Source organism: Nothobranchius furzeri, chromosome 4 (assembly GCF_043380555.1).
Source record: "Nothobranchius furzeri strain GRZ-AD chromosome 4, NfurGRZ-RIMD1, whole genome shotgun sequence".
Classification (NCBI taxonomy): Eukaryota; Metazoa; Chordata; class Actinopteri; order Cyprinodontiformes; family Nothobranchiidae; genus Nothobranchius; species Nothobranchius furzeri.
In genome coordinates, this window is record NC_091744.1 from 8,457,217 (window position 1) to 8,484,532 (window position 27,316).

General features: G+C 41.6%; 2 protein-coding genes across 7 annotated transcripts in view; one reads left to right on the forward strand and one right to left on the reverse strand.

Moving 5' to 3' along the window:
• The window catches only part of LOC107390002 (protein ELFN1), a 171,453-nt gene that overhangs the window by 116,615 nt on the left and 27,522 nt on the right, over positions 1 to 27,316 (forward strand). For all 3 annotated transcript variants that reach the window (XR_008563830.2, XR_001573488.3, XM_015966471.3), the window contains exon 2: positions 1,709 to 1,775. The gene's annotated coding sequence lies outside the window, so the exon portion shown is untranslated. The remainder of the gene's footprint in view (positions 1 to 1,708; positions 1,776 to 27,316) is intronic.
• On the reverse strand, positions 840 to 18,774 carry LOC139069583 (uncharacterized). 4 transcript variants are annotated; one of them, XM_070550063.1, is made up of 4 exons: positions 18,188 to 18,774; positions 13,101 to 13,138; positions 10,077 to 10,224; positions 840 to 9,892 (listed from the first exon to the last, which is right to left on the reverse strand). In XM_070550063.1, the coding sequence occupies exons 3-4, from the start codon at positions 10,129 to 10,131 to the stop codon at positions 9,591 to 9,593; spliced, it is 357 nt and encodes a 118-aa protein (XP_070406164.1). In that variant the 5' UTR covers positions 10,132 to 10,224; positions 13,101 to 13,138; positions 18,188 to 18,774; the 3' UTR covers positions 840 to 9,590. The 4 variants fall into 4 exon arrangements, with proteins under 4 accessions (XP_070406164.1, XP_070406163.1, XP_070406162.1 ...); XM_070550062.1 differs by lacking the exon at positions 13,101 to 13,138 and having other exon boundaries at positions 18,188 to 18,371; XM_070550061.1 differs by lacking the exon at positions 13,101 to 13,138 and having other exon boundaries at positions 10,025 to 10,224; positions 18,188 to 18,371.

The window sequence follows — 27,316 nt, forward strand, 5'->3', positions numbered from 1 at the left end:
AAAATGCTGACATCACGTGTGCGACCTGTGTTTACACTAGCTGACAGCATGGATGCCCTCAGAGCTGCGCTCTGTCACTACCCGATCCATCAATTGTCCAAGCGCTTTCTGCTTGTTTGTTTTTGCAAGCGGAATTACTGCTCCTTGCGGAAGACCACAGATGAAGGACGTTGTCCTTAACAACGTATTTATGCGGGTACGTGTGGACGGAGTTTTTTTTTAAAACGAGGTGGTGTGGATGCAAGTTTTTGGAGGGGCGGATATTTGTTTTTTAAAAAACCCGGCTACGTGTGGACTAGGCCTTAAGGGTTCAAGGGTTCAAGGTTGTCTTTATTAATCCCCAAGGGGGAAAACCAATTTGTTCTGATTACAATCAGTCAGTCTGAGTTTTTCATGCAGGCTGAACATGACAAGTCTCCTTCGCCTACCTCCTGAATTAGCTTCTGACAGAAAATAGATGGTGAAACTCTAGGAATTGAAAAGCTTAGCAGATCTACATCACACTGTGACTTAACATTCATGAACTCACCCAAATTAACCCACGATGGGGAAGGCTGTTGTTGGCTTAGCATTCAGGATTCAGCAGAGAATGTCCAGCTAGTAGAAGCTAACCGTTAGCATTAGCAGCTCCACCACACGCTAGAACTCCTCCAGGCTTCTGTTATTTGTAGAGATAAAACATCAGTGTGGCAAAGTAAGCGGAGTCAGTGGTAGAGTCAATTTGCTATTAGCCAATCAGAAGTGAGATGTCCAAATAGCAGGAAACAATGCTGCCAGGGGAAGCTCTCCTCTGATCCTAAAACAGGTGCACCAGAGTACGACTTAAAAGGCATTTGTTACAACCAGAGACCGCTGCAGATATAGTAATTAAATGAGTGAACCACACCTTCAAGTAAAACATTTTTAAATGCGTAACACAAAAATTATGTCTGAAAATATGTCTGTTTTTTTCTTCCATGAAGAGTCATTAGATGTGTCTTTGCTCCCGTCATTTAAACATATCCAGGTTATTTAGCTCACTAGAGGTCAGAAACTATAACTCAATACTTTGTTGCTCCAGGCTGTGGTTTTCTTCCCCTATTTTAGTGACAGACAGATAAAATACGTAACGTGCCTGGGGTTATTCGAGGTTTACTTTGACTGTTTTGTCACCGTTTGGCGAGACTGAAAGACAATTTTCCTCGCCCCTAAGGCTCACGCCGTCCTGTAACAGTGAAGACTTAAGTTGTAAAGTTTGTCTGAGATTGGCTTTTTTCCTCTGAGGATGACGAATGTATTATCCTGGGAAATAGCAGCTCTTCTTCTTCATCTCCCCTTACTCTGTCCATCATCGCCCTGCCAACTGTCAGATGTTACTGTCAACCTCAGCAGTCCCTTCATCTGTCTTTCTAATGGGAATCCCCCTCTGTTTTCTCATTAGACGGGCCTTATTTTAACAATCCCCCTCACTTTTCCTCCTCAGTGTCCCATTTGTGACTCAATGGCTTCTCCCTTTTTGGTTTTAGTCACCAGATTTTAGGTGACACATGGTCCTGGTTTCTTTTCAATATTAAAGTACTCAGCAGATGAAGCTCAACTGCTTTTATTTCTCCTGATGCTTGCTAGCTGCTCTACTTTCAGGTTGATCATGTGGCAGAGCTGCCAAATGAGTTTTCTAACCCTCATCTTCTTGTTCTCCTTTCCATTTTTACTTCTCTCATTTTGGTAGTGATGTGAAAGCGCCGACATATTGAAGACTCTCCTCGTTCGCTCAGAGAAGACCTCCACCTGCAAAGGTAAGGGAAAAAAAAAGAAAGTGTTCCTTCTTTGCTCTCTCTTCATCCCGCTCTCCGTCTCTGCTCCTCAACACCAACCTTGCTGTGGGATAAGAAGATGTCAGCAGAATACAAAGCACTGCTTCAAAACTCCAGACAGAAAATGAGAGATTATATTCTGTCTATCAAACACACACATACACACGCACACACACACACACATACACATACACACACACCATAGTGAACAGGATATTCATCATGTGATTTACGCTTTATTTTATTTGAGAAAATGTTTGTGACAGAAACACAAGAGCGTATTTTATGTGTCTGTGTGTGTGTGTGTGTTTGTGTGTGTCTGTGTGTGTTTATGTCAGGGAGAGGGAGAATTTGTGAGAAAAATCCGAGCTGTCAGAGGTTTAGGTGTAACCGCCACCCAAGAAGGACAGGATGTGAAAAGACAAATATAGAGAGAGACGATCTCTGAGCAATGCTTGTGGAGAGACAAAATACTTATTCAGGCAGCAATTATTGACGAGGTTCAGTGATGAGGATCCATGTGAGATGCTCCACATGGTAAAATATGGTCATGGCATTTATATAACTGTTTGTTTCTGGGTTTTATGAGCTCTTTGTTTAGTTTTGTGTTAGTTGGAATGTTGACAGATGAAGTGTCGGGGAAAAGCCAAGAAACTGTCTTTGTACTTTACTGTAGTACAATTTTACATATAAAGGCAACATGCACTATAGAAAATCTGTTAGGTACAGATTCCTGTATTTTATAGAATTTTCTTGTTTTTTATTAGAAACATTAAAACATACTTTAATACACAGAAATAGGTAATGATATTTATTGTATATTCACTGGTAAAATACCACTAACCAGCTAAATTTGTAAATGCATGTTTGATTTCTCAATTTAAAATTAACACTAACATGCATATAAAAGCTGCTACAAATAGCTTTTATGTTTCAAATATACAAATGAATTCAGCTACATTGCTGTTTGCTTTTTTCTAAAATTTATTTTAAAATGATGACAAATATTAGTAAAATATACTGGATGGATGAAACTGTTTTTGTTAACATTGAAGGGGCTAAATCCACACTCCACTTTTTGGAGCTTTTTACCATGTGGTATTGTTAAGGATAACATTTTATCGTTGGAAAAACAAAAACACATTTATTCAGAGTAAATTCTGATTTAGAGAATCAGAGGTTAAGATAAATGTTTAAATGTATGGTGACTATTTTTGTTGTTGCTCCAAGCCATTGTCTTGTTAGTAACAAACATGTTGGTAGTTTTTTGTTGTTGCTTGTGAAAACATACAGTGGTGTGAAAAACTATTTGTCCCCTTCCTGATTTCTTATTCTTTTGCGGGTTTGTCAAACAAAATGTTTCTGATCATCAAACACATTTAACCATTAGTGAAAGATAACACTAGCAAATACAAAATACTGTTTTGAAATGATGGTTTTTATTATTTAGGGAGAGAACAAAATCCAAACCTACATTGTCCTGTGTGAAAAAGTAATTGCCCCCCATGTTCAAAACTAGCCCAACTGTGGTGTTTCACACCTGAGTTCAATTTCTGTAGCCACCCCCAAGCCTGATTACTGCCACACCTGTTTCATTCAAGAAATCACTTAAATATGAGCTGCCTGACAGAGAAGTAGACCAAAAGCACCTCAAAAGCTAGACATCATGCCAAGATCCAAAGAAATTCAAGAACCAATGAGAACAAAAGTAATTGGGCTGCATGGTGGCGCAATTGTTAGCACTGTTGCCTCGCAGCACGAAGGTCGCACGTTCGAAACTCGGCTGCGGCCTTTCTGTGTGGAGTTGCGTGTTCTCCCCATGCATGCGTGGGTTTCCTCCGGGTACTCCGGTTTCCCCCACATATCACAACATGCCCTATAGGTTATAAAATGCAAGTCGTTTTGGATAAAAGCATCTGCCAAACATAATTGAGATCTATCAGTCTGGTAAAGGTTATAAAGCCATTTCTAAAGCGTTGGGACTCCAGCGAACCACAGTGAGAGCCATTATCCACAAATGGAAACAACATGGAACAGTGGTGAACCTTCCCAGGAGTGGGCGGCCGACCCAAATTACCCCAAGAGCGCAGAGACATCTCATCCGAGAGGTCACAAAAGACCCCAGGACATCTTCTAAAGAACTGCAGGCCTCACTTGCCTCAATTAAGGTCAGTGTTCACGACTCCACTATAAGAAAGAGACTGAGCAAAAATGGACGCAAACCACTGTTAAGCAAAAAGAACATTAGGGCTTGTCTCAATTTTGCTAAGAAACATCTCAATGATTGCCAAGAATTGGGGAAAATACCTTGTGGACTGATGAGACAAAAGTTAAACGTTTGGAAGGCAAATGTCCCGTTACATCTGGCGTAGAAGTAACACAGCATTTCAGACAAAGAACATCATACCAACAGTAAAATATGGAGGTGGTAGTGTGATGGTCTGGGGTTGTTTTGCTGCTTCAGGAACTGGAAGGCTTGCTGTGATAAATGGAACCATGAATTCTACTGTCTACCAAAACATCCTGAAGGAGAATGTCCGGCCATCTGTTCGTCAACTAAAGCTGACGCCATCTTGGGTGCTGCAGCAGGACAATGACCCAAAACACACCAGCAAACCCACCTCTGAATGGCTGAAGAACAACAAAATGAAGACTTTGGAGTGGCCTAGTCAAAGTCCTGACCTGAATCCTATTGAGATGCTATGGAATGACCTTTAAAAGGAGGTTCATGCTAGAAAACCCTCAAATAAAGCTGAATTACAACTATTCTGCAAAGATGAGTGGGCCAAAATTCCTCCAGAGCGCTGTAAAAGACTCGTAGCAAGTTATCGCAAACGCTTGATTGCAGTTATTGCTGCTAAGGGAGGCCCAACCAGTTATTAGGTTCAGGAGGCAATTACTTTTTCACACAGGGCAACGCAGGTTTGGATTTTGTTCTGTTGTGGTTATTAGCCAACAAATAATGTGTAAGCTTTACTTACTCTTTGGATTCATCAATAAAATTCGTAAATATGGAAATATTTACCGATTTATTACGTAATTAGGATATCCATGGATATCCTCGGGGCACCACCTCTTTAATAGGGGAAAAATGAATCCAAACCTCTATCAATCTGTCTAAAGTTCGTAAAATTCTTTTAACGAGCGGCAGTCATATTCTATCCAGCACAGACAAATTTACTTGAGACAAAACTTAATTGGCAATAACATTTATTTACTAATATGATCACCTTAGCTCCTTCAAAGTATTAGCCAATCAATATCAACCAACTGATTTTATCAAACAAACAACAAGCAATGAAACCATGGAATGATAATGTGACGTAACAACCTAATCAGACCGGTGGGGAAGATGGTGATGTAATCAGGCAGAGATAGCTGAGTACCAAACTGGAGGGAGTTTTGAAACAAAATGGCGGATCCTTTGTTTGGCTGACCCAAAGGATCGAACTGTGTGTGTGTGAGCAAACGTTCACAGTAAACTTAATAAAAACACTTCAAATCGCTGCACAAAGATCAAGAAAAAACAACAGATCAGTCATAAAAGCAAAACACATATCTGAACAGTCTGTCAGCCTGGCCACAGCATAAACAAACTTAGATATTAAACAATAAAAGAACGGAGCTTACTCTGAGATGATCCGTTGGCGTTTTTAGTATGGAGGAGAGAAACCGTTTGTTATTTTAAAGCGTTCACATGGTCGACCGCTTGTTTCGGACTATTAGAGAAGCGGGAGAGAAAGAGAGAGAGAAAAAAGGAAAAAAAAATCTTGCATGAGCGAACACAAGGCATCCCTCTGTGTCCGGGCTGAGCAGATCAGATGGCGTTGATCCGTCGATCTCAGCAGCTAGGCCTCGTGCACACGCTGTCCGGAGCGGTATGGAGCAGAGGCAAAGGTCTCCTTACTCCAGATGACTGGACGGAAGAGAGTGATTTCCGCTCTGCGCCTCAGCTTTATAGACTAGTCCAGCGGGTGATCTCTGTAGCGGCTGGTCAGACTTGGCGTCGCTTGATGACGTCATCAAGCTGCTGCCAGCTGTAGAGGATCATGGGACATGGAGTCCCTGCTGGCGCTGATATTGTCAACGCTTCAGGGCGTAGATGCACAGTCCTTTGGAGAAAATACTGCATACTAATTTTCTCATGATGGCAGGACCCCAACAGTTCTCTCCCTAAATAATAAAAACCATCATTTCAAAACTGCATTTTGTGTTTACTTGTGTTATCTTTGACTAATGGTTAAATGTGTTTGATGATCAGAAATATTTTGTGTGACAAACATGCAAAAGAATAAGAAATCAGGAAGGGGGCAAACAGTTTTTCACACCACTGTAATTAAGATAAATTAATTAATTAAAACATATGTAGGTATGCAACTTAGCTCTTTATGTGCTTACTGTTTTCAATATGCTCCAGCTGCTGGAACATTAGATGTTTGAAATCATGTTTTATTTAGAAAAAATAAAGAAAACATCCATTTGTGGATGGTAATCCTTCTAAAGGAAGATGTTTCCATCATACAAGAGCATTGTTGTTAAATGGATCTTTTATTCCAGCACAGTTTAAGATTTTAGCAGAATGATGTAACCTGATTTTATCACATACCTGATAATGTGGAGGAGTGTTTTTTAGCACACTTCAGCAGCTTTACACCTTTAGTGGCGTGTAGACAAATTTTTACAAAGTGACAATAACAAGTTATGTTTGAGTGGTGCGTGAACAGAATCATTTACTCCAGGCCGAAAATCCCTTAATGCCATGGCTTAATGAGATTCATCGTTTTTGGCTCTTTTTATGCACCAATAATTCATGACGTGTACCCGTGCAGCCACCATCTGTCTGTCACAACTGTCTACAAACTGAAAAAATTTGGACACAAAGCTAACAGCAGGATATTTAGTGGATTTTTTACGTGATTGTTTCCTCCCTCGCTGTTTCGATCGATGATGAATACGAGATAAAAGCTGACAGAACACTGTCATTATCATCAGTTTCATTGTTGATATTGTGTGTGCAACCTTCATCACTTTTCAGTTTAATCATCGTTATTTCATCCTCGGCAAATGTACACACCATTGTGTCTCCACCAGGCCCTTGATTATTCCAGACTTCTCCCTGATAAACAGCATCTCCCATCCCTGGGCACGTGTGGCATTCTGCCCTCGTCCTTCAGCACTTAAACACCAAATGGTGTTTGACCAGGACTCAAGGCTTTTCTATTACCATCTCTGGTGCTTGTGTCTGACCGGTTTGTCCGCCTGCATGTCTGCATGTGTGTGTCTAATGAGGTGATTTTTATTCGTCCTTCTTGTCCTCTTGCCCTGTCAGGACCACATATTCAATTTGTGTGTTGAAATGGGAGAAAGGTGTGTGTGTGTGTGTGTGTGTGTGTGTGTGTGTGTGTGTGTGTGTGTGTGTGTGTGTGTGTGTGTGTGTGTGTGTGTGTGTGTGTGTGTGTGTGTGTGTGTGTGTGTGTGTGTGTGTGTGTGTGTGTGTGTACAGGCATGTCTGGTTAAGCAGTAATGAATACTTTGAATATTATTTCCATCTGAAAACACACGCTGACAGGTTGCATTGATAGTTTTGATGAAGATTTCAGTCCAGATATCCCATTACTGCAACTTCTAATGTAATTTCTGTAATTTTAGGCCATTTCCATCAGAAATCCTCCCAGTTACTGGCAACTGATGGATGCTGAACTTTTGCAGAGCAGCTGCAGAAAGATCTAAAATTTGGTTCACTTATTTGTTGTTATTTTGTACAGCTGTTTAATGACTTGATATCTGAAATGGGAATTGTGTTATAAAGATGAGAACACCAAAGTCATTCAACTGGGCAGAGCCGAGCTCAATCCAGAGAGTTTTTTATTTGACCAATGAGCATTGCTTGAAAGCCTGGAGACTGATGATTACGGGCAAAATGTGAGCTTTGACTGGAGGAACCAGGAAGCTAAAAGCCTTCAGTCCCGCAACAGAACAAATGGATGTGATTCCAATGGTTACATCTGTGGTCCTTAGTGTGACATGAAAGAGAGGAGGAGAACATTTTCAAATATGAACAGCCATGGCTCCCACCCCTGCTCCTCCTCCCCTTCTGGATGGAGCTGTAAGCCACACCTCATGGAGAGAGCTACAACAATAGTCGGATGTAACACAAGGTTGGCCCGGTCCAGTCTGGGTACTGGCCTGCACTCACCGCAGCCAGGTTTTGTTCACTCCATGGATGGCTATAGTCGTGCTGCTGCTAACCAATCAGAGGAGAGATGTCTGAATATCAGAATTGATTCACGGGGTATTTATATTGGAGACCACTGTCTTGTTACCTAAAATAAAAAGCATCTTTAATTTAGATAAAAACACACAAATCAGGTTAAAACAGTTTTTCTGAAGATTATTATTATTTTATTTTTTGTATATTTGTATGCTTTCACTGAAGTGCCAGAATCAATCCATGCTTCTAAGGCAGTTTCAGGGTTAATTTATGGAAGCGTCCTTCTGATGATGTGGGCACTTCCGAGAAGAGCAATCTTCTGGATTTCTTGGACTGTTGGGTTTCCAGGAATCTATTTTGTTCTCTTTTCCAGTCCCTTCTTGATGAGGCCAAGTGCACCCACTACGACGGGTATTGTTGTTGTCTTCATCCCCCACATTCTTGTGACTTCTATTTTCAGGTCCTTGTACTTTGATAGCTTTTCAAGCTCCTTGGTGGGGACATTTTTTTCAGATGGGATGGTCATGTCAATCATGAGGCAGGTCTTCTCTTCTTTGTTTTTGATGATTATGTCTGGTCTGTTGGCCATGATTTCTCTGTCTGTGTTGATTGGCACGTCCCACAACACTGCGATGTTGTTGTTTTCAGTCACTGTTGGTGGTTGGTGTTCATACCACTTATCTGCAGCTGGTAGATGGTAATGTTTGCAGATCTTCCAGTGGATATAGCTTGCTGCCCTGTCGTGTCTGTGGATGTACTCAGTTCTGGCTAGAGTGGGGCAGCCTGAGAGAATGTGGTCAATGGTTTCTTCATATTGGCTGCACATTCTACACATGGGGTCTGTTCCATCTTTCATGATCTTGTGGTGGTACGATCTCGTTGACAGGCTCTGGTCTTGTGCTGCTATCAACAATTTTTCAGTTTCTGCCTTCAGTCCTGCACTGCGTAGCCACTGATGAGTATGATCTTGTTCTACGTCTGCTTTTTTTCTACTCTCAAGGGGTATTGCCCGTGCATTGGTTTTTCCTCCCATGTTTCTCTCATCCTCTTTTGGGCCCATTTCTTTGCCTCCCTTCTGGTCCTCTTGGCAAAGATTGTTGCTGTTTCTTTCTATTTTCTTGCCACCTCTGGGATGTGTAGTTCCTGTGCATATCTTATAGCTTCTTTTGTAACAGAGTACAGCTTCTTTCGAGCTTCATGTTGACAAACGAGGATCAGTAGTGCATCATCTGTTGTTTCAAGGTAGGTTTTCAATGCCATTGTTGTTGTTCTGTAAGCCATCTCAAGTTGGGTAAGTCCTCTGCCTCCAATCTGTCTTGGTAGATACATTCTTTCAACATCTGTTTTTGGGTGGTGCATTCTTTCAGAAGTCAGCAATTTTCTGGTCTTGGTGTCTAGTTTCTTTACTTCTTTAAGTTGCCAGTTGATGATATTAAAACTGTATGTAACCGTTGGAACAGCTAAAATGTTGATGGCTTTGATCTTATTTGCAGCATTGAGTTCACTCTTGATAACAAGCCTAACTCTTCTGTAGTACTCTTTTTTTGACTTTGTCTTTCATGGTAGCATGTTGTATTCCATCTCCTTCATTGACCCCAAGATATTTGTATGTATCCTCTTGATTGAGCTCTATTATGACAGTCTCTTGGTCTAATTGTATGTTTGACGTTGATGTGAGTTTTCCCTTTTTGAATGTAGCCTTTTTCGTCAAGTCCAAATTGCATGCAGATGTCATCACTGAAGAGCTTGACTATTTGCAGTAGTCCCTCTTGTTGGTTATCATTTTTGGCATAGGTCTTCAGATCATCCATGTAAAAAAGGTGGTTGATCTTCTTGCCTTGAATCTCATATCCATGTTCACTGTTGTTTAGCATGGTGCTGAGTGGGGCTAGACACAGACAGAAAAGGAGAGGTGAAAGTGAGTCTCCTTGAAAGATACCACACCTCACTTTTATTGGTCTTGTCTTGATGGATTCTTCCTCATAAGTGAGCATCATAGTGGTCCTCCATGATTCCATACTTGTCTTCATGAAGGTAAAGAGAGTTGGTGAGATTCTATGAAGTTCCATTACTTTGATGATCCATGAGTGTGGTACGCTGTCGAAGGCTTTCCTGTAGTCTGTCCATGCTGTACTCAGGTTTTTCTTCTTCCCCCTGCTGTCTTCCAGTATCATCTTGTTGATCAGGAGTTGGTCTTTGCTTCCATAACTACCTCTCTACCTAAAATAAAAAGCATCTTTAATTTAGATAAAAACACACAAATCAGGTTAAAACAGTTTTTCTGAAGATTATTATTATTATTATTATTGTTATTATATATTTTTTGTATATTTGTATGCTTTCACTGAAGTGCCAGAATCAATCCATGCTTCTAAGGCAGTTTCAGGGTTAGTTTATGGAAAGCGTCCTTCTGATGATGTGGGCACTTCCGAGAAGAACAATCTTCTGATGTTCTTATTATTGTTATTATTATTATTATCATTATTATCATTATTATTATTATCATTATTATCATTATCATTATAAATATCTCTAACCACATTTATTTAAATATGTATAGTACACATCATTTTTATGAGATTAGATCAAGGATCATGGAATTAGAAGCTCCAAGAACCCAGATGTAAATAGATCTAATCTTCACACAAAGTTGAGTCTTGAGGTTGCAGAACAAAGTCACAGAGAGTGATTCCTGCCGGCTCCAGCAGAAGTAAATAGTTTCACACACCGTCGGTCCAAATGTGCAGCATCAGATCATAAATTGCAGTGGCTCCTGAGTGATCAATCACCAGGCTGTTATGACTCACACTATGTAATGGTGCGTAATGATACAATGGCTGCTGCAGGGTTGTTGGCAAATGCTGACTTAGCAAGACATCGAAGAAGGAGCAAGCTTTATTTCCTGGCACATGGTGGTAATTTAAGTTGTGCTCTGAGCTGCTCCAGGAGGGGTATCAGTTAAGGCTGAAGCCTGCAAAGGTTTCACTTATTGAATTCACATTAAGAAATATACAGAGAAATGTCTTGAAACTTGGTAAGTAGTAAGCTTGAGTACATTTCACAGAGTATTAAATACTGTTCATGGTTTGATATGATCAAAGTGAAATGGTATCCTCTCTGGTAGAAAACAAGCATAAGTAAACATCTAAAATACCAACAAGCTGAGGAGGTTTTGGTTAACAAAGCAGTTTCATACACAGCCAGTCATCGCCACACGCTATTTGTTTGTTTCTATCTGAACAAAATTGTGATATATTGGGGAAACAGGCTACAGGCTAACTTTGAGCTAACAATGCTAACAGTGAATCAGAAGCAAATAGACGCCTCTAAAAATAGCTCAAGCTATCGTTCAATTACCAACAACTCAATATTACAGTCAGGGCTCTGATTACACAGGCTTCGTGTGTGTGTGTGTGTGTGTGTGTGTGTGTGTGTGTGTGTGTGTGTGTGTGTGTGTGTGTGTGTGTGTGTGTGTGTGTGTGTGTGTGTGTGCGTGTGTGTGCGTGTGTGTGCGTGTGTGTGCGTGTGTGTGCGTGTGTGTGCGTGTGTGTGTGTGTGTGTGTGTGCGTGTGTGTGCGTGTGCGCGTGTGTGTGTGTGTGTGTGTGTGTGTGTGTGTGTGTGTGTGTGTGTGTGTGTGTATAGAAGTCCCAGTATGCTGAGAGTCCATATAAAAATGTAGTATAAGCTGAAACTGGATCTGGTAGAGCCCATCTTACCAACTTACTATGTAGGACTCAAATTCTGTTTTCATCTAGAGTCTTTTGGTGCTGATCCATAACTGGCAACAGCCATTAAACTAATGTGTGTGTGTGTGTGTGGGGGGGGGGGGGGGTCACTTGTTTGTATTGATTACAATAACACCATTTGACCATAGGATGTCATTCTTACTTCATAAGACTTGGCTTAATATAAAGATCATCATTTATACCAACACAACTATCATCTTGTTGGTTTGATATGGTTTGATATGATCAAAGTGAAATGGACTAACAAGGAGGTCATAGTTGACACAGTGTCTCAACTGTTTATGTTCTAATGCGACAAAATAAGCTCAAATCATGGCCCTACCACCACTGTGCTAGATCACAGGAGTTCGTGCTCACATCTTGTCTTTGGTGTTCATCAAAGCTGGAATTGTGCTCTGTGTCCAAACGTCTCATGTGACCAGATAGCATAACTTGAGAGATGTTGTTGTGTGGTTTGTTTACCTCCAACATCCTCTCTGAAGCCTACAGTGTCTTGTTTTTAACAACTGGCTAGACAAATGCAAACAATTGAAAATTACACCATTACCAGATTTACTGGAATTAATCTCAAAATGAGAAAACTGAGCTCAGTAAAAAGCAACAAAACAAGCATGCAAAAAACAAAAGTCTTGTGCAAATTTTGACAGTCCATGTGGCTCATTTGTCTCAGTATCATGTCGCTGTCAGACTTAGAATGAGGCAGGCAGAGTGAAAGACACAGCAGCAGATGCAGAGCTCACTGACAGCTAAAAGATCAGACACATGACTTCTCCTGCCTTTAGCTCAAGCCCACACATCTGTAATGCATGTGTACACACACCTCAGAGATGTGGCGTGTTGGTGTCTAGAGTGATACAGAACAGAGGGAAAAACAAATCAAGGTGTGTTATAGTGCATTTTGTACTGACACGTTACAAGGAACAAGACACATGGACGAGCATAACAAAGTGGTGTGTGTGCGTTTGTGTGTGAAGGGCTAGCAAACCTTCAGATTGAAGTATTCTCTGAATTGAGCAAACAGCAAAACAAGGAACAAACATCAATAGAACAAAACGTAAAAAAATTGAGACTTTTAGCTAATCTTGCCTCACTTACAAATGATTTTATTCTGCATAGATTGAAGCCATTTCTATCTTTGCCTTTTTGAGATAGGAAAAGTCCATCTGACTGCCGTCCAGTGCATCCCATTTGAATTCTTGAAATGTGTAATTTTGTAGATGGGATTCAGCCTCAGACAGATGTCTCTTGGAATTATGCAAAATGCTTAAAACGCGGAGTAAATTGGATGCCGTCTCAGATCTTTTCCATCCAGCCTCTAAAATTGTGTTAGATCTCCTCCTGTACATTACCTTTGGTGACGTATAGAAAAGATGAAAACAGAACTCGTCTGCAGCAGAGAGAGAGAGAGAGAGAGAAATGTGAGCTGTTTTGGTTGGTAAGGTGGTTGATGAATGAAAGCATATTTCAAGTAACAGCTGGCAAAAAAAAACAGCACTTAACAAGAAAATGTGTTTTTTTATAACTTTGTCCATTCAGCTACTCATCTTAAGACGCAGTTCTTTAATTTTGGCAAATAATTGCATTTCACTGCTAGCTTCCAAACAATGTATGTAATTAAGAAGTATCTTGTATGTTTGTACAGTTTAATAGCTGAATGTTTCACACCTCACTCAAATTATTATTAACAACATTCAACACTCAGAGGAATAAAGATTTTTAAAAACAATGTTTAAATATGTCCTTTCTATGTAAAGTTGGCAAAGATTTAATGGAAACAAGGAGATCACAGGCTGCTCGGCATGCTGTTTCACACTGTAAACTTCAATCATTAACGTGTAAATGAGAGAGAAAGAATTCTTCTCTTCATAACAACCTCTTGTTCAGTGATTAATAAAGACCAGAAGGCCTTTAATTGCAACCAAATGATGTTGAAGAAGCTGAGTTAACATGCTTGTGTTAGCCAGGAATTCATCTGCAGAGGAACAATGTGGAGGATAATGGGCAGCAGCAGGGATGGACCGTGATGATGGTCAAACAGATGATTACCAGCTTGTTGAGTCTGAGTGGAACTGCAGCATGCTGGCTGAAACCAAAACTCTCCACACAGTTTTGGAACAAATCTTTGAAATAATTGTTTTATTATTATTTTCTTAAATCCATGTGCGATTTGTTATTTGAACTTTCCTTTTTTGTTTGTTTAAATGTTTGACGTGTACAGTTATCTACAATTATAAATGAATTTCTGAAGACTTTAGAAAGCATCTTCAACACAATATATGCACTTTAAGTTACATTCGTTCTGTTTTCCTCATCTGATTTCATCTCCACTAGCTGTCTCACACACACTGGTGTGTGTGAAAATTGTTCTCTGTGTTTGACCCATCCCCATGGGGATTGGTGAGCTGCAGACACAGCCGAGCTTGGGAACCCTTTAGTGGTTTAGGACCGGAGAAAACCAATACAAACCCTTCATCAACAGCATAACAGAAAAAATAACATCAGTGGTGAAAACACAACATAAACACACCAACAAAACTCTACATGACAAATAGAAAAAGGCTAGTACTAAATATCATTAGAGCAAAAATGTGGAGCTATAGTATGAAACACTGTGCGACCTCAGCAGTAAAACATGCAACATGAGACACGGTGTATTAGTGAAAAACCAAAAAATGGAAACGATAAATATCATTTGTTCTAAATCTATAAAAGTACCAGAACAGTAAACCAAAACGTTGTTAAGATTTTTATGTTGTTGCTTGGCTTCCTGGGGCTGGAGGCTAGAAGGGAGATCTGGCCGTCTGGTTGGGGTCTGGGGTGGTGGGTTGCTGTGCTCAGCGTTGGGCGGGGGAGCCTGCTCATCAGCACCCCAGCAGAAAGGGTCAAACTCTGGTTACCGGTGATGGTTGTACCCTTTGTGCAGCAGTACCGGGACCAGAGTGAATAGGGTGTGTATGGGTAGCATGAGTGGGTGTCCGGCGTGCATTTTTGTAAGTCTTGGGTTGTATGTGTATGTGTGAACATGAGGGAGGGAGTGTGTGACTGCGTTTGTGTATGACTGTATATGTCAGGTGGGGCCTTTGACTCCTCCTTCTCCTGGAACTTATTTTGATGATATAGATCTTCGTCCCCCCTCCCCCTGCCACACCTGGTGTGAGGGGTTGTGCCTTGGTCTGCCTGAGTGTTCGTGGCAACCGAATCTGGGGGTTTTAGATTTTTGGCGTCTGCCTGACCAATCCCGGTGGCTGCCTGGTGGGGTCTGGGTCCCTGGGCTCTGCTGGGTTCCCGGCGGGGTTTGGTCGCCCCTGGGTCCCGGGCTCGGCCGGCTAGGGGGTGGGAGGCTGCGGGCGGGCCTGTGGGCTTGCCGCTGATATCTCCCGGGACTCTGCCGGCTGCTGGTTGTGGCCCCCCGGGGCGATCCTCTGTGCCTCTCGAGGGGGGCAGGGGCCTTTCTGGTTGCAGTCTCCTTGGAGTTCCTGTGTTCTGGGGAAGCGCCTCGATCTCTGGGACTTGGAGCTCCCCCCGTCTCCTACACATCTTTGGGGGGCGGATCTGTGGCCCCTCACACTCTCTGTTGGACGCTCCTATAGAGAAACCTTAAATAAACAAGCGCGTGTACACACACAGGTGCTCACATGGTGCTCTCAAAAGTACGGGCTTGGGCACGTTAAACACACGTCTTAAGGCTGTGGTGGGCACTTAATGCACTGTGATTTATTATCGTGTGATTGTTCAGTTAAACAATGTTGATTACTGTATATATTTCTTCATCAAGTTGACGCAGTGATAGCTTGATCTTGTTGTATTGTTGTTGTGTCCCATTTTTTTGTTCTATCACTTTATTTTTTGTCTTTTTCTGCAGGTCTAGAAGCAGACTCTTGTTCATTATTGTTTATTTTTGTGGACCCCCCCCCCCCCTCTCTCTCTCTCTCTCTCCCCACCTTTTGTCTCTTCCTTTCTCTTTCACCTCTGTCTCCGTGTCTGGTCGGAATTACAAAGCATTCAAAAACAATAACAATAAAGTTTTAAGTATCAGGCGTGACATTAAAAGCAGATGCTTTGATGCTCCACCTGAGAGTAAATCTGTAAGGCTTGTCACCAGCATTCAGACATTAATTCTGTTTGCTTCACAGCCAGACAGGACACGGTAAAAAAAAAAAAAAAAAAAAAAAAAAAAAAAAAGATTTTTATGATCCTTCGCACATAAAATCATTCTGATGGTAAATGGCCTGTATTTGTATAGCACCTTCTTAGGGCTCTAAAACCCTCCAAGGCGCTTCACAACACAATCAGTCATTGACCCATTCACACAAACATTCTCACGCTGGTGGAGATGAGCTACAATGTAATTCTGACCACCACCAGCCGGCAAGGCAGGTTAAGTGTCTTGCCCAAGGACACAACAGCAGAATTCTCTGGTTGGAGCTGGGATAGAACCTGTAACCTTCTGATTACTAGTCAACCCGATCTACCTCCTGAGCTACAGCTGTCCCTTGCCCTGACGCCATGGTTACACAACCACAATAAGGAGAACCACACTTACGATGCTGAACAGTGATTTTAGGCAGAATCTACCTGGCTAAGTCATTAATCCTGCTTTGTGGAGCACCTCTCTGGCTGCATAAACCAGAGGGTTGTTCTACAAAACATGCACTTGACCTACAAACACATAACAGATGATGGTCCAGGCTCGTCCCACAAGACTCTGAGGCTTGGAGTATCAGCAGCAATAAAACTGAAGCCCTAATTATTTATCCTTCATATATTTTTCCTCTGATGAAGAAATCCTTGTTTCATCTAAATTACAATCATTCTTCTTTTGTTGTTGTTGTTTTGCCAGCAGTTTTACCCGCTAGTGTATTTTTACAATCCAATAAAGCATAAATCATGAGACGATAACTTTAGTACGCTGCTTTTCTTGCTGAATTAGCTCATGTGAAACCATTTCATTCCCACCAAGTCATGTTTAATGTATGAAATACAGAAACTGACACACTGTGTGTGTGTGTGTGTGTGTGTGTGTGTGTGTGTGTGTGTGTGTGTGTGTGTGTGTGTGTGTGTGTGTGTGTGTGTGTGTGTGTGTGTGTGTGTGTGTGTGTGTGTGAATGGCATCTTTTTATTGGCCTAATACAGTGAAGAGATGTCCTTAGGTCAACAGACTTTATGAGGTTTAGACAAAAGGTTTCATCAGATGTGTCACACTCATACACACCAACACACTCATACACACCCTCTCTGTAGGAGGTCAGGTCCAATCACACTTCTAGAATCACAGTTTCAAAAAATTGACCTTGGCCTGTACGCATCATATTTGTTTGGTCTGATGAAACACTGGAATGATGAGGTGTTGACCTCAGCTGGCTGTGAGTTTCAAGTCATGGAACAAATTACCAACTCACACACACACACACACACACACACACACACACACACACACACACACACACACACACACACACACACACACACACACACACACACACACACACACACACGCGTGTTTTTATGGGTTTGTGTGGACTACGTTTTCTGAGTTGTTTGTGTGGACCCTGACTTCCACTATAGCCAGAATGGTGCAAAAATTATGTTTAACTCTAGGTGGGACAAAGGAAGCTTCCTCTAGGATTTTGGTTGTGTGGACCGGGTAAATGTCCACACAATGGTGAATGTCCACACAATGTTGGTCTCCCGTCAGGGGTTGGTCCACACAAACCCATAAAGACAAGTGCACACACACACACACACACACACACACACACACACATACACACACACACACGGGCAATTCCAGACCAGATTCACCGTTTTTCTCGTCATCACTAAAATAACGAGGCTGCCAGCTCTCACAATGCCTGACTGACCACTCTCCCCTCCCCTCACGGCTAATCAAGTGGCAAACACCAACTCATTACAGCTTAACCAGACATGTGTGCTTTCACACAAACACACACACACACACACACACACACACACACACACACACACGTTCTTCCTTCACCTAATACTGATTTAGCAGCACATACCGTCTGTCTAAAATGATTAACCTTTCCATCCATCACTGGTCTCTCCATTATCCAGACACACATAAGACGTGCACACCCCTCTCACACGTTCAGAGTCAGAGCAGCGATACAGACATGAAATAAGAAATTTACTTTCTATCCTCCAGGCTCTTCATGTCAACATGCCTGAAGATAATTTTGACAGGATTCTTAAAGGTTTTGTGAATCAGAATTTCTATGGAATTGTAGCCAGCTACGTTAGATTACAGACGATTACAGAAGAAATTGTCTTAATTATACCAGAGATAACTTGGAAAACCTGTTTTGGTAAGTGCAAGCTTTACATCTTAAAGGAGGTTTCCCAAATTTTAAATGTTCTAAAAGGAGCAAGTAACGAGGTCTTGATCCAAACAAGAACCAGGTCATTTACTTACACTTGATTTAAAAAGACGGGATCCTATCGTCCATGTAGATTAGCCCTGCTGCTCATGTGCTGACTGTTGGCTGGGATCAAGGGTCAGCACCAACTCTGCAGTTGGCCTGCAGCCATGCAGCTCCATGTACTGTGCTACAATGTGCTGTGTGCACAGCTGTTTATCACAGCCAGAATTAAGGTTCCCAGAATGTTTTTTTTCTACTGCTATAATATCAGACCGCATGGGCAGCCGTTCACTCCCCGCTGGCATCAGTGAGCCTTGGGTTCCCATTACCCTGTTGCTGGTTCACTAATTGTCCTTCAGTGGCCCCGTTTCAGTGGAAACTTCCCATTCCAATCTGCATACTCGGACTGATGTCCCACTTATTCACTTCGCCTGCCACCAGTTTTAACATTGAGGCTGATTTTCATTGTAGTTTCTAATCAGTCAAAAACACCAACTTATTAAATAACTTGTTCCCAAACAGAAACACAGAATTATGTAAACTTTCTTTCTGGTTTTGTATCTTATGAAATAAATCCACCCTTTCCTTTCAGAAGTGATTCTCCTCAGCTTGAGACAGGTTCAGAATGAATTAGGATCTTGAAGGTCTTTGTGTCTGTGTGCACACTACACATTTCCTGTTAGCGCCTTTTCTGCTGACGCACAAAAACCACAAAGAAATGCTAATGTTTCAAACCCACCCTAATGACCATGTGTGTGTGTGTGTGTGTGTGTGTGTGTGTGTGTGTGTGTGTGTGTGTGTGTGTGTGTGTGTGTGTGTGTGTGTGTGTGTGTGTGTGTGTGTGTGTGTGTGTGTGTGTGTGTGTGTGTGTGCGCGTGTGTCTAAGAACATGCGACCCATTGTCCTGTTGTGTTATTACGACTGCACCTGCCCTAATGGAAAACATCTGCAGTGGTTTCTCGTGGAGCAGCACGGTTACGCTGCACGGTATTAGATATTCAGGAAAGATGAACCATTTCACATAAACACCGAAACCGAACCCATGAATGCAGACGACGAGGGGTGCTGCAGGAACTGACTTGATCTTAAAATTTAGAGATGTTTGATCACAGTGTCAAAACAGCCCTGAGCAGGATTTAGATTAAAACCCGCAAACTTCTTATCAGACTAAATGACAGCAAAGGGGAGCATTAGAGTAGAACTTAAGATAAATGAGATCAGATCTGTTTCAACGTTAGCTGTGTTGTTTGGGTATTAGCTAGAAACCTGCAACGTTTATCTTTTTTCTTCCTTTTTTAATGCCTTAAAGTAAATCTGATGTACATTTTTGAAGGCTTATATTTTTAGGCTCATCTGCCAAGTTTTTAAGCATAATACACAAAAGATAAGTCACCGTGTTTGATGTGAAGCCTCCAAACAAGTGTCTCGTGATATCATTAATGAGAAAACATCAGAAGACACACTAAAGATCAAGTTCACTTGCTTTTTCTACACATGTGCAGTGGTCTCTATTATAAATGAATGCCTCGTGAGTCGATCTCTGTGGGAAACAGGGCTTGTGCTCCTGTTTCAGGAAGTGGAAGTTAAGCAAAGGAGTAACACAGAAAACAGCATCTGACATCTCGCCCCTGATTGGCTAACAGACTCCATTTGCTCTGCAGTGTTGATGTTTTATCTCCACAAGTAACACAAGCCTGAAGGAGTTCAGCCGTGTTGTGGAGATACTAATGCTAACGGCTAGCTTCTACTAGCCGAGGCGTGCTATGCTGTCTCCTGGATGCTAAATCAACAACAGCCTTTCCTGATCTGACTGGCTCCTCTGATCTGATAGTTTCCCCGTCTCTAACGCAGAAATTAAGGGTAGAAGACTATTTCCACGTTCAGTCTGCTTGTGAAACGAAGAGGCCGATCACACTTCAACATCAACAAGTAAAATCAGCTTCTCAGAGAACTTGTTAAAGGGGAAGCACATTAATTTGAAACTTATATTTGTAATCAAAGCTTTGAGAAGCTACTGCATAAGGATCAAATCTGCAGCCAGTAGCTCATTAGTGCCACTGCGTTTGTACACTATACCTGATCATACCAGCAGATTATGACCAAAAGTACTCAATCTCGTGTTTTCCTGAATAGACACTGCATATTTTAAGTCTGGTTGTAATTTATCAAAGTTTGGCATTTGACAATCTGGCGGAGGCAGACGGCCGCTGAAGCATTTAATCATTAGGGAGGGGGTGTTATGCTCCACCTCCTGAGCCATGTCTGAATGTAACACACAAACACACACAAGCACAGAGGACAAACACAAACTACACAACCTGACAGACTTACCAGCCATGTGAAAACCTCCATAAGGAAATGATAAAAGCTGATTTGTATGTTTGTGCAAGTGCTCAGCGGACAGACGTGTGGCGCTTTGATGTTTTACAGTTGGCTGCATGTGTCAGGACAGGAAGGAAACGAACAGCTTGAGGTGTCTGCGTGACGCTTCTTCAGCTGCTTCCAGCCACGTGTGAACGAGTGAGCGCCTGTTTGTCTCCTGGAGAAAGACGAATAGAAAGAGGAAGAGAGAGAATGAGGGGAAGATGCTTCCCTCTTGAGTTATGGTTTGTAGCTTCGGTAATTTGTTTGGTGAAGTTCTGCGGCCAAACTTTGCAGAAGTTTTTCAGACAGGCCCATAACACGGTCCACCTAACAGAGAGCATAAGCTCTGCTTTCTATTGTTAAGAAATCTCCTTCTCACCCTCCCTCATTCTGTCAGCGTGGAAGTCACAGGTCTTACTGGTGGCTTCCATCACACACAGCTTTTTTACAAAATGTGTCACTTTTCAAAACAACTTTTTTTTAAAGGTGTGGATGTTATTAACTCATTCACTGCCATTGACGACAAAAGTCGTCATTTTAAATCCAAATTTTGAACATTGCTGGCAGCAAAGGGCTTTACTGACCAGGAACGTCTGGCAGTGAATGAGTTAATACCTAAGTGTTTCTAACACATTAGATCTTTTTTCTCAATCTGACTGACTTGTCAATCATTTTATTTTGGAAAAATGGCATCATATATCCCCCTTAACATTTGAATATTAGCATTCTGTTTCTAATTAATTTAAATTTATAGAATATTCTAAACATAAGTATTTGAATTAAACCAGAAAGTTAATTAAAGATGACTGTCCTCCATTGAGGGTAATGACTTATCACAAAAATATGCCTTCAAAGGTACAATAAGTAAGATTTCTATGATGAAATAATCACAAAACAGTCTAATGTCTCAATCATGTTGGAAGGAAGGTGACATTCAAACAGATTTCCTTCTCAGCCAGCTGGGGGTTTCAGTTTTCCGCCTTTTCAGGGAGCTGAAGAGGGACATAATCATTGTTTACAATCTGTTCCACCTCCATACTTCCTGGTTCCAGAGCCCATTGTATGTGAGCCCACAAAGTTGCCAACTCTTCGATGCAAACACTGTGCCGGCATTTGTAAATAGTCTCCAGCCGTCAAAAGCTGCAGCGTTGTGGAAAGAAAGGAAGCCAGTAAAAGGAGGAGCCCAGAAGTGATGAAAGCCATCTTGTTGCTTCAATATTGGGTGAAACAGGCTAGAAGCTAAAGCTGAGCTAACAATGCTCTAAAAATGTCTCAAGCTCCTTTTTTCATTCACTACTCAATGTTACAGGGAAAAAGACTTGAAACATAGCAGTAAGTTTTAAAGGGAACTTATACAACATTTTAAATCTAAAAAAAATCACAATATTTTTAAATTAATGAATATTTTTAGTTTTAATAGGTAACTGGTGCATCACTTTTTCACTTATCATTCAACCTGACAACCAGGGCCAGATTAACACTTTGTTGTACCCTGGGTAATAATATTCAAGGGCACCATCATCACAACCCAAGGATCACCATAATATGGTCATATACAGAATATTTTACTGTAATATGTAGTAAATATACTCAATACTTGAATGCCTGACGCCACATAACCCGCCTAGGGTAACCTTATGTTTATGTTTATGTATTTAGCAGACGCTTTTGTCCAAAGTGACTTACCTTTGACCCACCTCGTGTGGATTGACCAATGAGGAGAGGGTCTTAACTTGAGGCCCTTTCTTCATTGGTCAGTCTGCACGAGACTGACTCTCAACCGCTCTCAACTGACGTTCAAAGTCATTGGCAGCGAGCGTCTCTGTGCAACCGATCTGTGCCTGTGACATCACACTATGGCAACGGCACACAAACCACGTTGGGACCTATTTTTTGTAAGAACTAAATTAATATCAGATTCTGTCAATAAAAGGGCTCTAAAACAATTCATATGTAAATATTTTGCATATGTATTGCAAAATCTCCTTTTTCTGCTTTAGTGCTGCAACAAAGTTTTATTAATAATAAATTATTATACCTTTTGTTTTACTACAGCATTGGTAAGCTTCCTGTGCACAGATTATTAAGGATGCTTGTTTCAGCTGTGAGATTAGACGATAGGATCAATGATAAAATAAGTTGTCACACACTCCATGGAAACTTTCAGAGAATCCACAAATAGTGGCTTTCAAATGGTTTTGTTGCTTTTTGCAAGTTTAGAAAAGAAGCAGATGAGACAGAATGTCTGATAATTTAGTTTTTCATCTGATAATATTAGAACAAGTCAGTAATATCTGAGAGGCTTTTATAAACACTGTATAACTAATAATCCTGGAGAGGGTTTGGATTACACAGAGGCTCCTGGGGAACCCAGTTATAGGGCTGGGGGGTGTTCTGTTTTGCCTTGGCCCCCAAAATGCCTTGAAACGGCCCTGGGTGTGTGACAGAGTGTTGAAGGTGATCTGAATTGTATCAGATGTATAAATATGACGTGTGTATAACTTATTGTTTTATACAGGTAAAAACGTGTAGTGGAGATAAATCTACCTACATTTTACTTTTCAACACTTTGTTTTGTTTTCTTGTTTTTATTTAACTATTTTCCTGTCCTGTCTGTCTCTCATCTTCTGCATCTCATCTAAACTCTCCAGAAAAACTGCTGCCTGGATTCTTACTTTTTCACCTCATCAGTTACTTTTCAACAGATCAAAGGGATCTCCTGACCGCAAAGCAGAGTGCGCGTTTCGATGCTGCATCAGTGAGGTGACATCACCGCAGCACAGGTGATGAGCTCCGCAGTAGCAGAGCGCTTCAGGCACAAATAAGACAGAAAGTAGAGAACATGAGTGGACATGAACGATCGTGTGTTAATTATAGTTTTTTGGTTGCGCCACTTTGAGAATGGACCGTGCGCCGGACGCAGTTGCCTGGAGCGCACCAACGATCAGCGCTCTGCCGCTCTCTGTGCTCTCCGCACAAAAGAACCCCATACGCCGAGAGTCCATAAATGATGTAGCATAGGTAGAAAACGTTTTTTCCGGCTCTCCCTGGATGCGTAGGATATCCCCCCCCCCCCCCAATTCAATCCCTGCTCCTGGATGAAAAACCGAACATTTTCATCAATACAAGAAACCCTCTTTACCCCGGACAGAGAGTGAAGAGTAGTCATGTCTGGGGAAAAGAGGACGTATGGTCACCCTAGTTTAATATAAAGCGGGAGATTACAGATACAGTATTTTGCTCGTGCCCTTGCTGCCCTGGGTCTGGGCCCTTTAGAGTTCGTGGACCCTGGGCAATTGCCCAGTTGCCCATATGGTTAATCAGGTCTTGCTGACAACAGGTCAGTGATGTGATTGAATGTAAACATTTCAAAGACACCAAACATGTCTGAAATAAACATGTGAAAGGTTTTCTCACCCTGTAAAACCTGTTCTCAACATGCTAAAAACACCAATAAATAATCATGCATTTCCAGAGCGTTTGGGATTTTATTATTGATGATATGATAAAAGCATTCTGAGACTCCATTGAGGTCAATAATTGCAGAAATTCCTCTTGATGTTTTATTTAGTATGAAAAAACAACTGAAACATGCTACAACAAACCTAGAGAAAATGTCCAGCCGCTGCTCTCCTCAGCCCCCATTTCTTACATGATAAAAGACAAATGATGCAACACAAATGTAAACACGATGTCTCAACGTGTTGCTGTGATTCATCTAAGAAAATATTGAGTCTGAAATGTAAGATCTTGGCCATGTTTTTGTTTCTATTGGATGTATTATTTAATTGATTTGCTGAGAAGAATCAAGTTTTTATGCACCCATCCTATAGCTTCAAAATTAGGTTGTTGGAATGAAAATTAGGCTTGTGCACATGTTTTCTTCAAAGAACCGAGACTTAGAAAAGAGAATCAGACCAATGAACTACTTTATAAACTTAAAGTGGCATTGTGTTGTTTCCTGGCTCTAGGGGGCAGTGCATAGCTACATTTCAGAGTAGTTTATAGGTTTAGACATCAACATATAAATATTGGACAATGGGTTTCCATAGACCCAATAACACGTTTTGGAAGAAAAATGGGAGGTGGCCACCACCGCCATTTTGACCGTGTCACAGGTTCCGTCAAGCCCAGACAATTCCACAAAAGGGAAGAGAGGAGGAGCTGAGGGTGGGGCTGCAAGTCTGGGATCAACTCACGACACCTGGTCGAACTAGCTACAAGCTAACCTGAAGCTAAGCTAACGCGGAGGTGGGAGCTAAGCTAACGGAGGTAGCAACCTACAACCGGAGTTAACTGTGCACAACACCAGAGCTTCTGAGTCAGAAATACGTCGGGCTGACCGCTGGGTAAAACCGGGTGGAACGCGAAGGTCTCCGAGACCTCCACAAGCCGGCAGCCGCGCAGCAGACCAGCACCGCGATCAGACAGAGATGCGCAGAGCTGCGGGGAGGGGAGAACCGGGTGGAAAACATCGGTCTCCCGAGAGCTCCACAAGCCGATAGTCGGAACCCAGCTCCACCAACATGTTATATTTCAACCCATTTTCTAAAATGCAGCATTATGTTAAATGCACTGGGGTTTACCCTATTACATTTAAATTTCATGGTTAAACAGTACATGTTTAAATCTAAGCTCAGCTCGGCAGTGACCTAAAATACATAAGTATAATTTTACTTACCGAAAAAAATGAAGTGGAGACTCGTTGGACGCTCTATTAGTGCAATTAATGCCACAGCAAGTCATTTTGTCCAACAATTGCACAAATAATATCCAAACAAGAATACACAAATGCTCCAACTAATGGTCTAAGTTGAGAGACTGAAAATGACCGAACAGTTTTCAGGCCAGGCCGACGCTCAGAGTGAGGCCTTTCCACGGAGCTAGCTCTGTGGTCACGTGGGTCTGATGCTCATTAATTATACAGAATTTTAGGCTTTTAATACACTTAAACAGAAGAGTGAGAAAAAAATTCACCTCCCTCAGAGTTGTCATGAGTGTAAACTAGATCATTTAAACCAAAAACATGTTTTGGTACCAGGCTGTAAACATGTTTATTTCTGCTGTGAAACTGGTATTTTTAACATGGGAGTCAATGAGGATTTGCTCGCTTCTGACACCAGCCCCCAGCGGCTGAGGGTGGAACTGCAATTTTTGGTACTTCTGGGATTGCTTCAATTTTTCACCCGCATTGTGGGGGCTTGGGTTTACACCATGTCGCCATGACTGTCGCAAGTTAAAATGAAATCATTAATGTAAATGTGGAGCAGAAAGCATGCAACCTTGGCGTGACTCCTCAGACTTTGATGGTCCTTCAGTTAATTCTTTTGAGAGTGCAATGCCGAGCGCTGCCGTGTCTGCAGCTCACTGCTTCCCACAGGGATGAGTCAAATGCGGAGGACAATTTTCACCGCACCACACCAGTGTGTGTGACAACAATGGGACTTTAATCTTTATCTTAATATTTAATCTGTAGTTTCTGGATCTGCTTGGCGTTCTGTGCCTGCCGATGACATCATCAAACTAAGGCCAGACCACTCTGCCAAAATATATTGAATCTCTTTTTCGATAATGTTCTTTCACTTATGTTTTAGAAAGAGTTTAGCAGTTTTGTCATTGAATTTGTGTTTCTTACTGCCTAAATGCTTTTGAACGTGGCAACTTAATTGCCATAAGTCATACATGCAGCCAATCTTCTAATGTGACGTCACCAACAGGCGCAGGACCTCGAGCCAGCCAGAGGCAAACATGGCTTCTAATATGGCCACCCCCAAAGACTCTAGACCCACTCCCTGTGTACTTTAGACTTGATTTTTATGTGTTTTATGTTACAAAGCCACTATTTTTCAACAACTGGACATCATTTTCTTCATTTTCAGCAACATGTTGATGGATATTTCTAGAGATGAACAGTGAAAATACACATTGTCACTTCAACAAAAATATTTTGTTTGCACATTTGTGTTTTTGTGAGAACACACACTTTAGTCATTTTCAAATATGCGACAGATCTTTGGTCAACGTGTTTCAACATGACAACTAATCCAGAATGGATGTGTTTTTATAATAGTTTTTATTAACCTGACTCCCCTGCATGGAGTCCTAAACCAACCCAACCAAAAAGCAACCTTATCAGCCACCATCACGGCCAAATCTCACTGATGCTTTTGTGGCCAAGCTTCCTGAACCCATAATCCATAATCTGTCTCTTTGGTGTTTCTCTTCTTGCATTAAAACAGTATTCTGTGCTCTGTCTGCCTACAATGTAGTATTTATTTCTTTAGTTTAAGTGATTTGTTTAGAAATGCTTGAACGTGCATCCCACTGAGTGGTTGAAGTTCCACAGGAAGCTTTGGACGGATGACAATCAGCACCGTGACTTTACACAGCGCTTGTGCACAAGCTGCTACACATTCACATGGAGTTACACACAAGCATAAACAAACACATGCACAGGTGGGATCACTTGGCTTGTGTGTGCACGTGTGTTTGTATACACACCTTGTATCTAAAGCAGGCAGCAGGCCAAAGCAGGTTTTAGCACACTTAATGGGATTTCACACTCTGAAGTGCACACATGTACACGCTCTCGGACACACATTAATGTTGAAGATAAACATAGCTGAAAGCTATTTGTGATCGAACACAAACAAACAAAGACACACACACACACACACACGCACACACACGCTCCTCAGATATAAAAGGATTTGTCAGGCTCCCACATTGTACACATGCAAAACTAATGGACTCTGATTTCCACCCAGAAACATCCCCCATTTCCAAAAGGTGCTGCTTCACACACCTGCCAGAGCAGA

What these genes read in the sequence shown, in the direction of transcription:
- LOC139069583 (XM_070550062.1), bottom strand. Translation starts at nt 9,064, where the DNA reads ATGGGCCCAAAAGAGGATGAGAGAAACATGGGAGGAAAAACCAATGCA.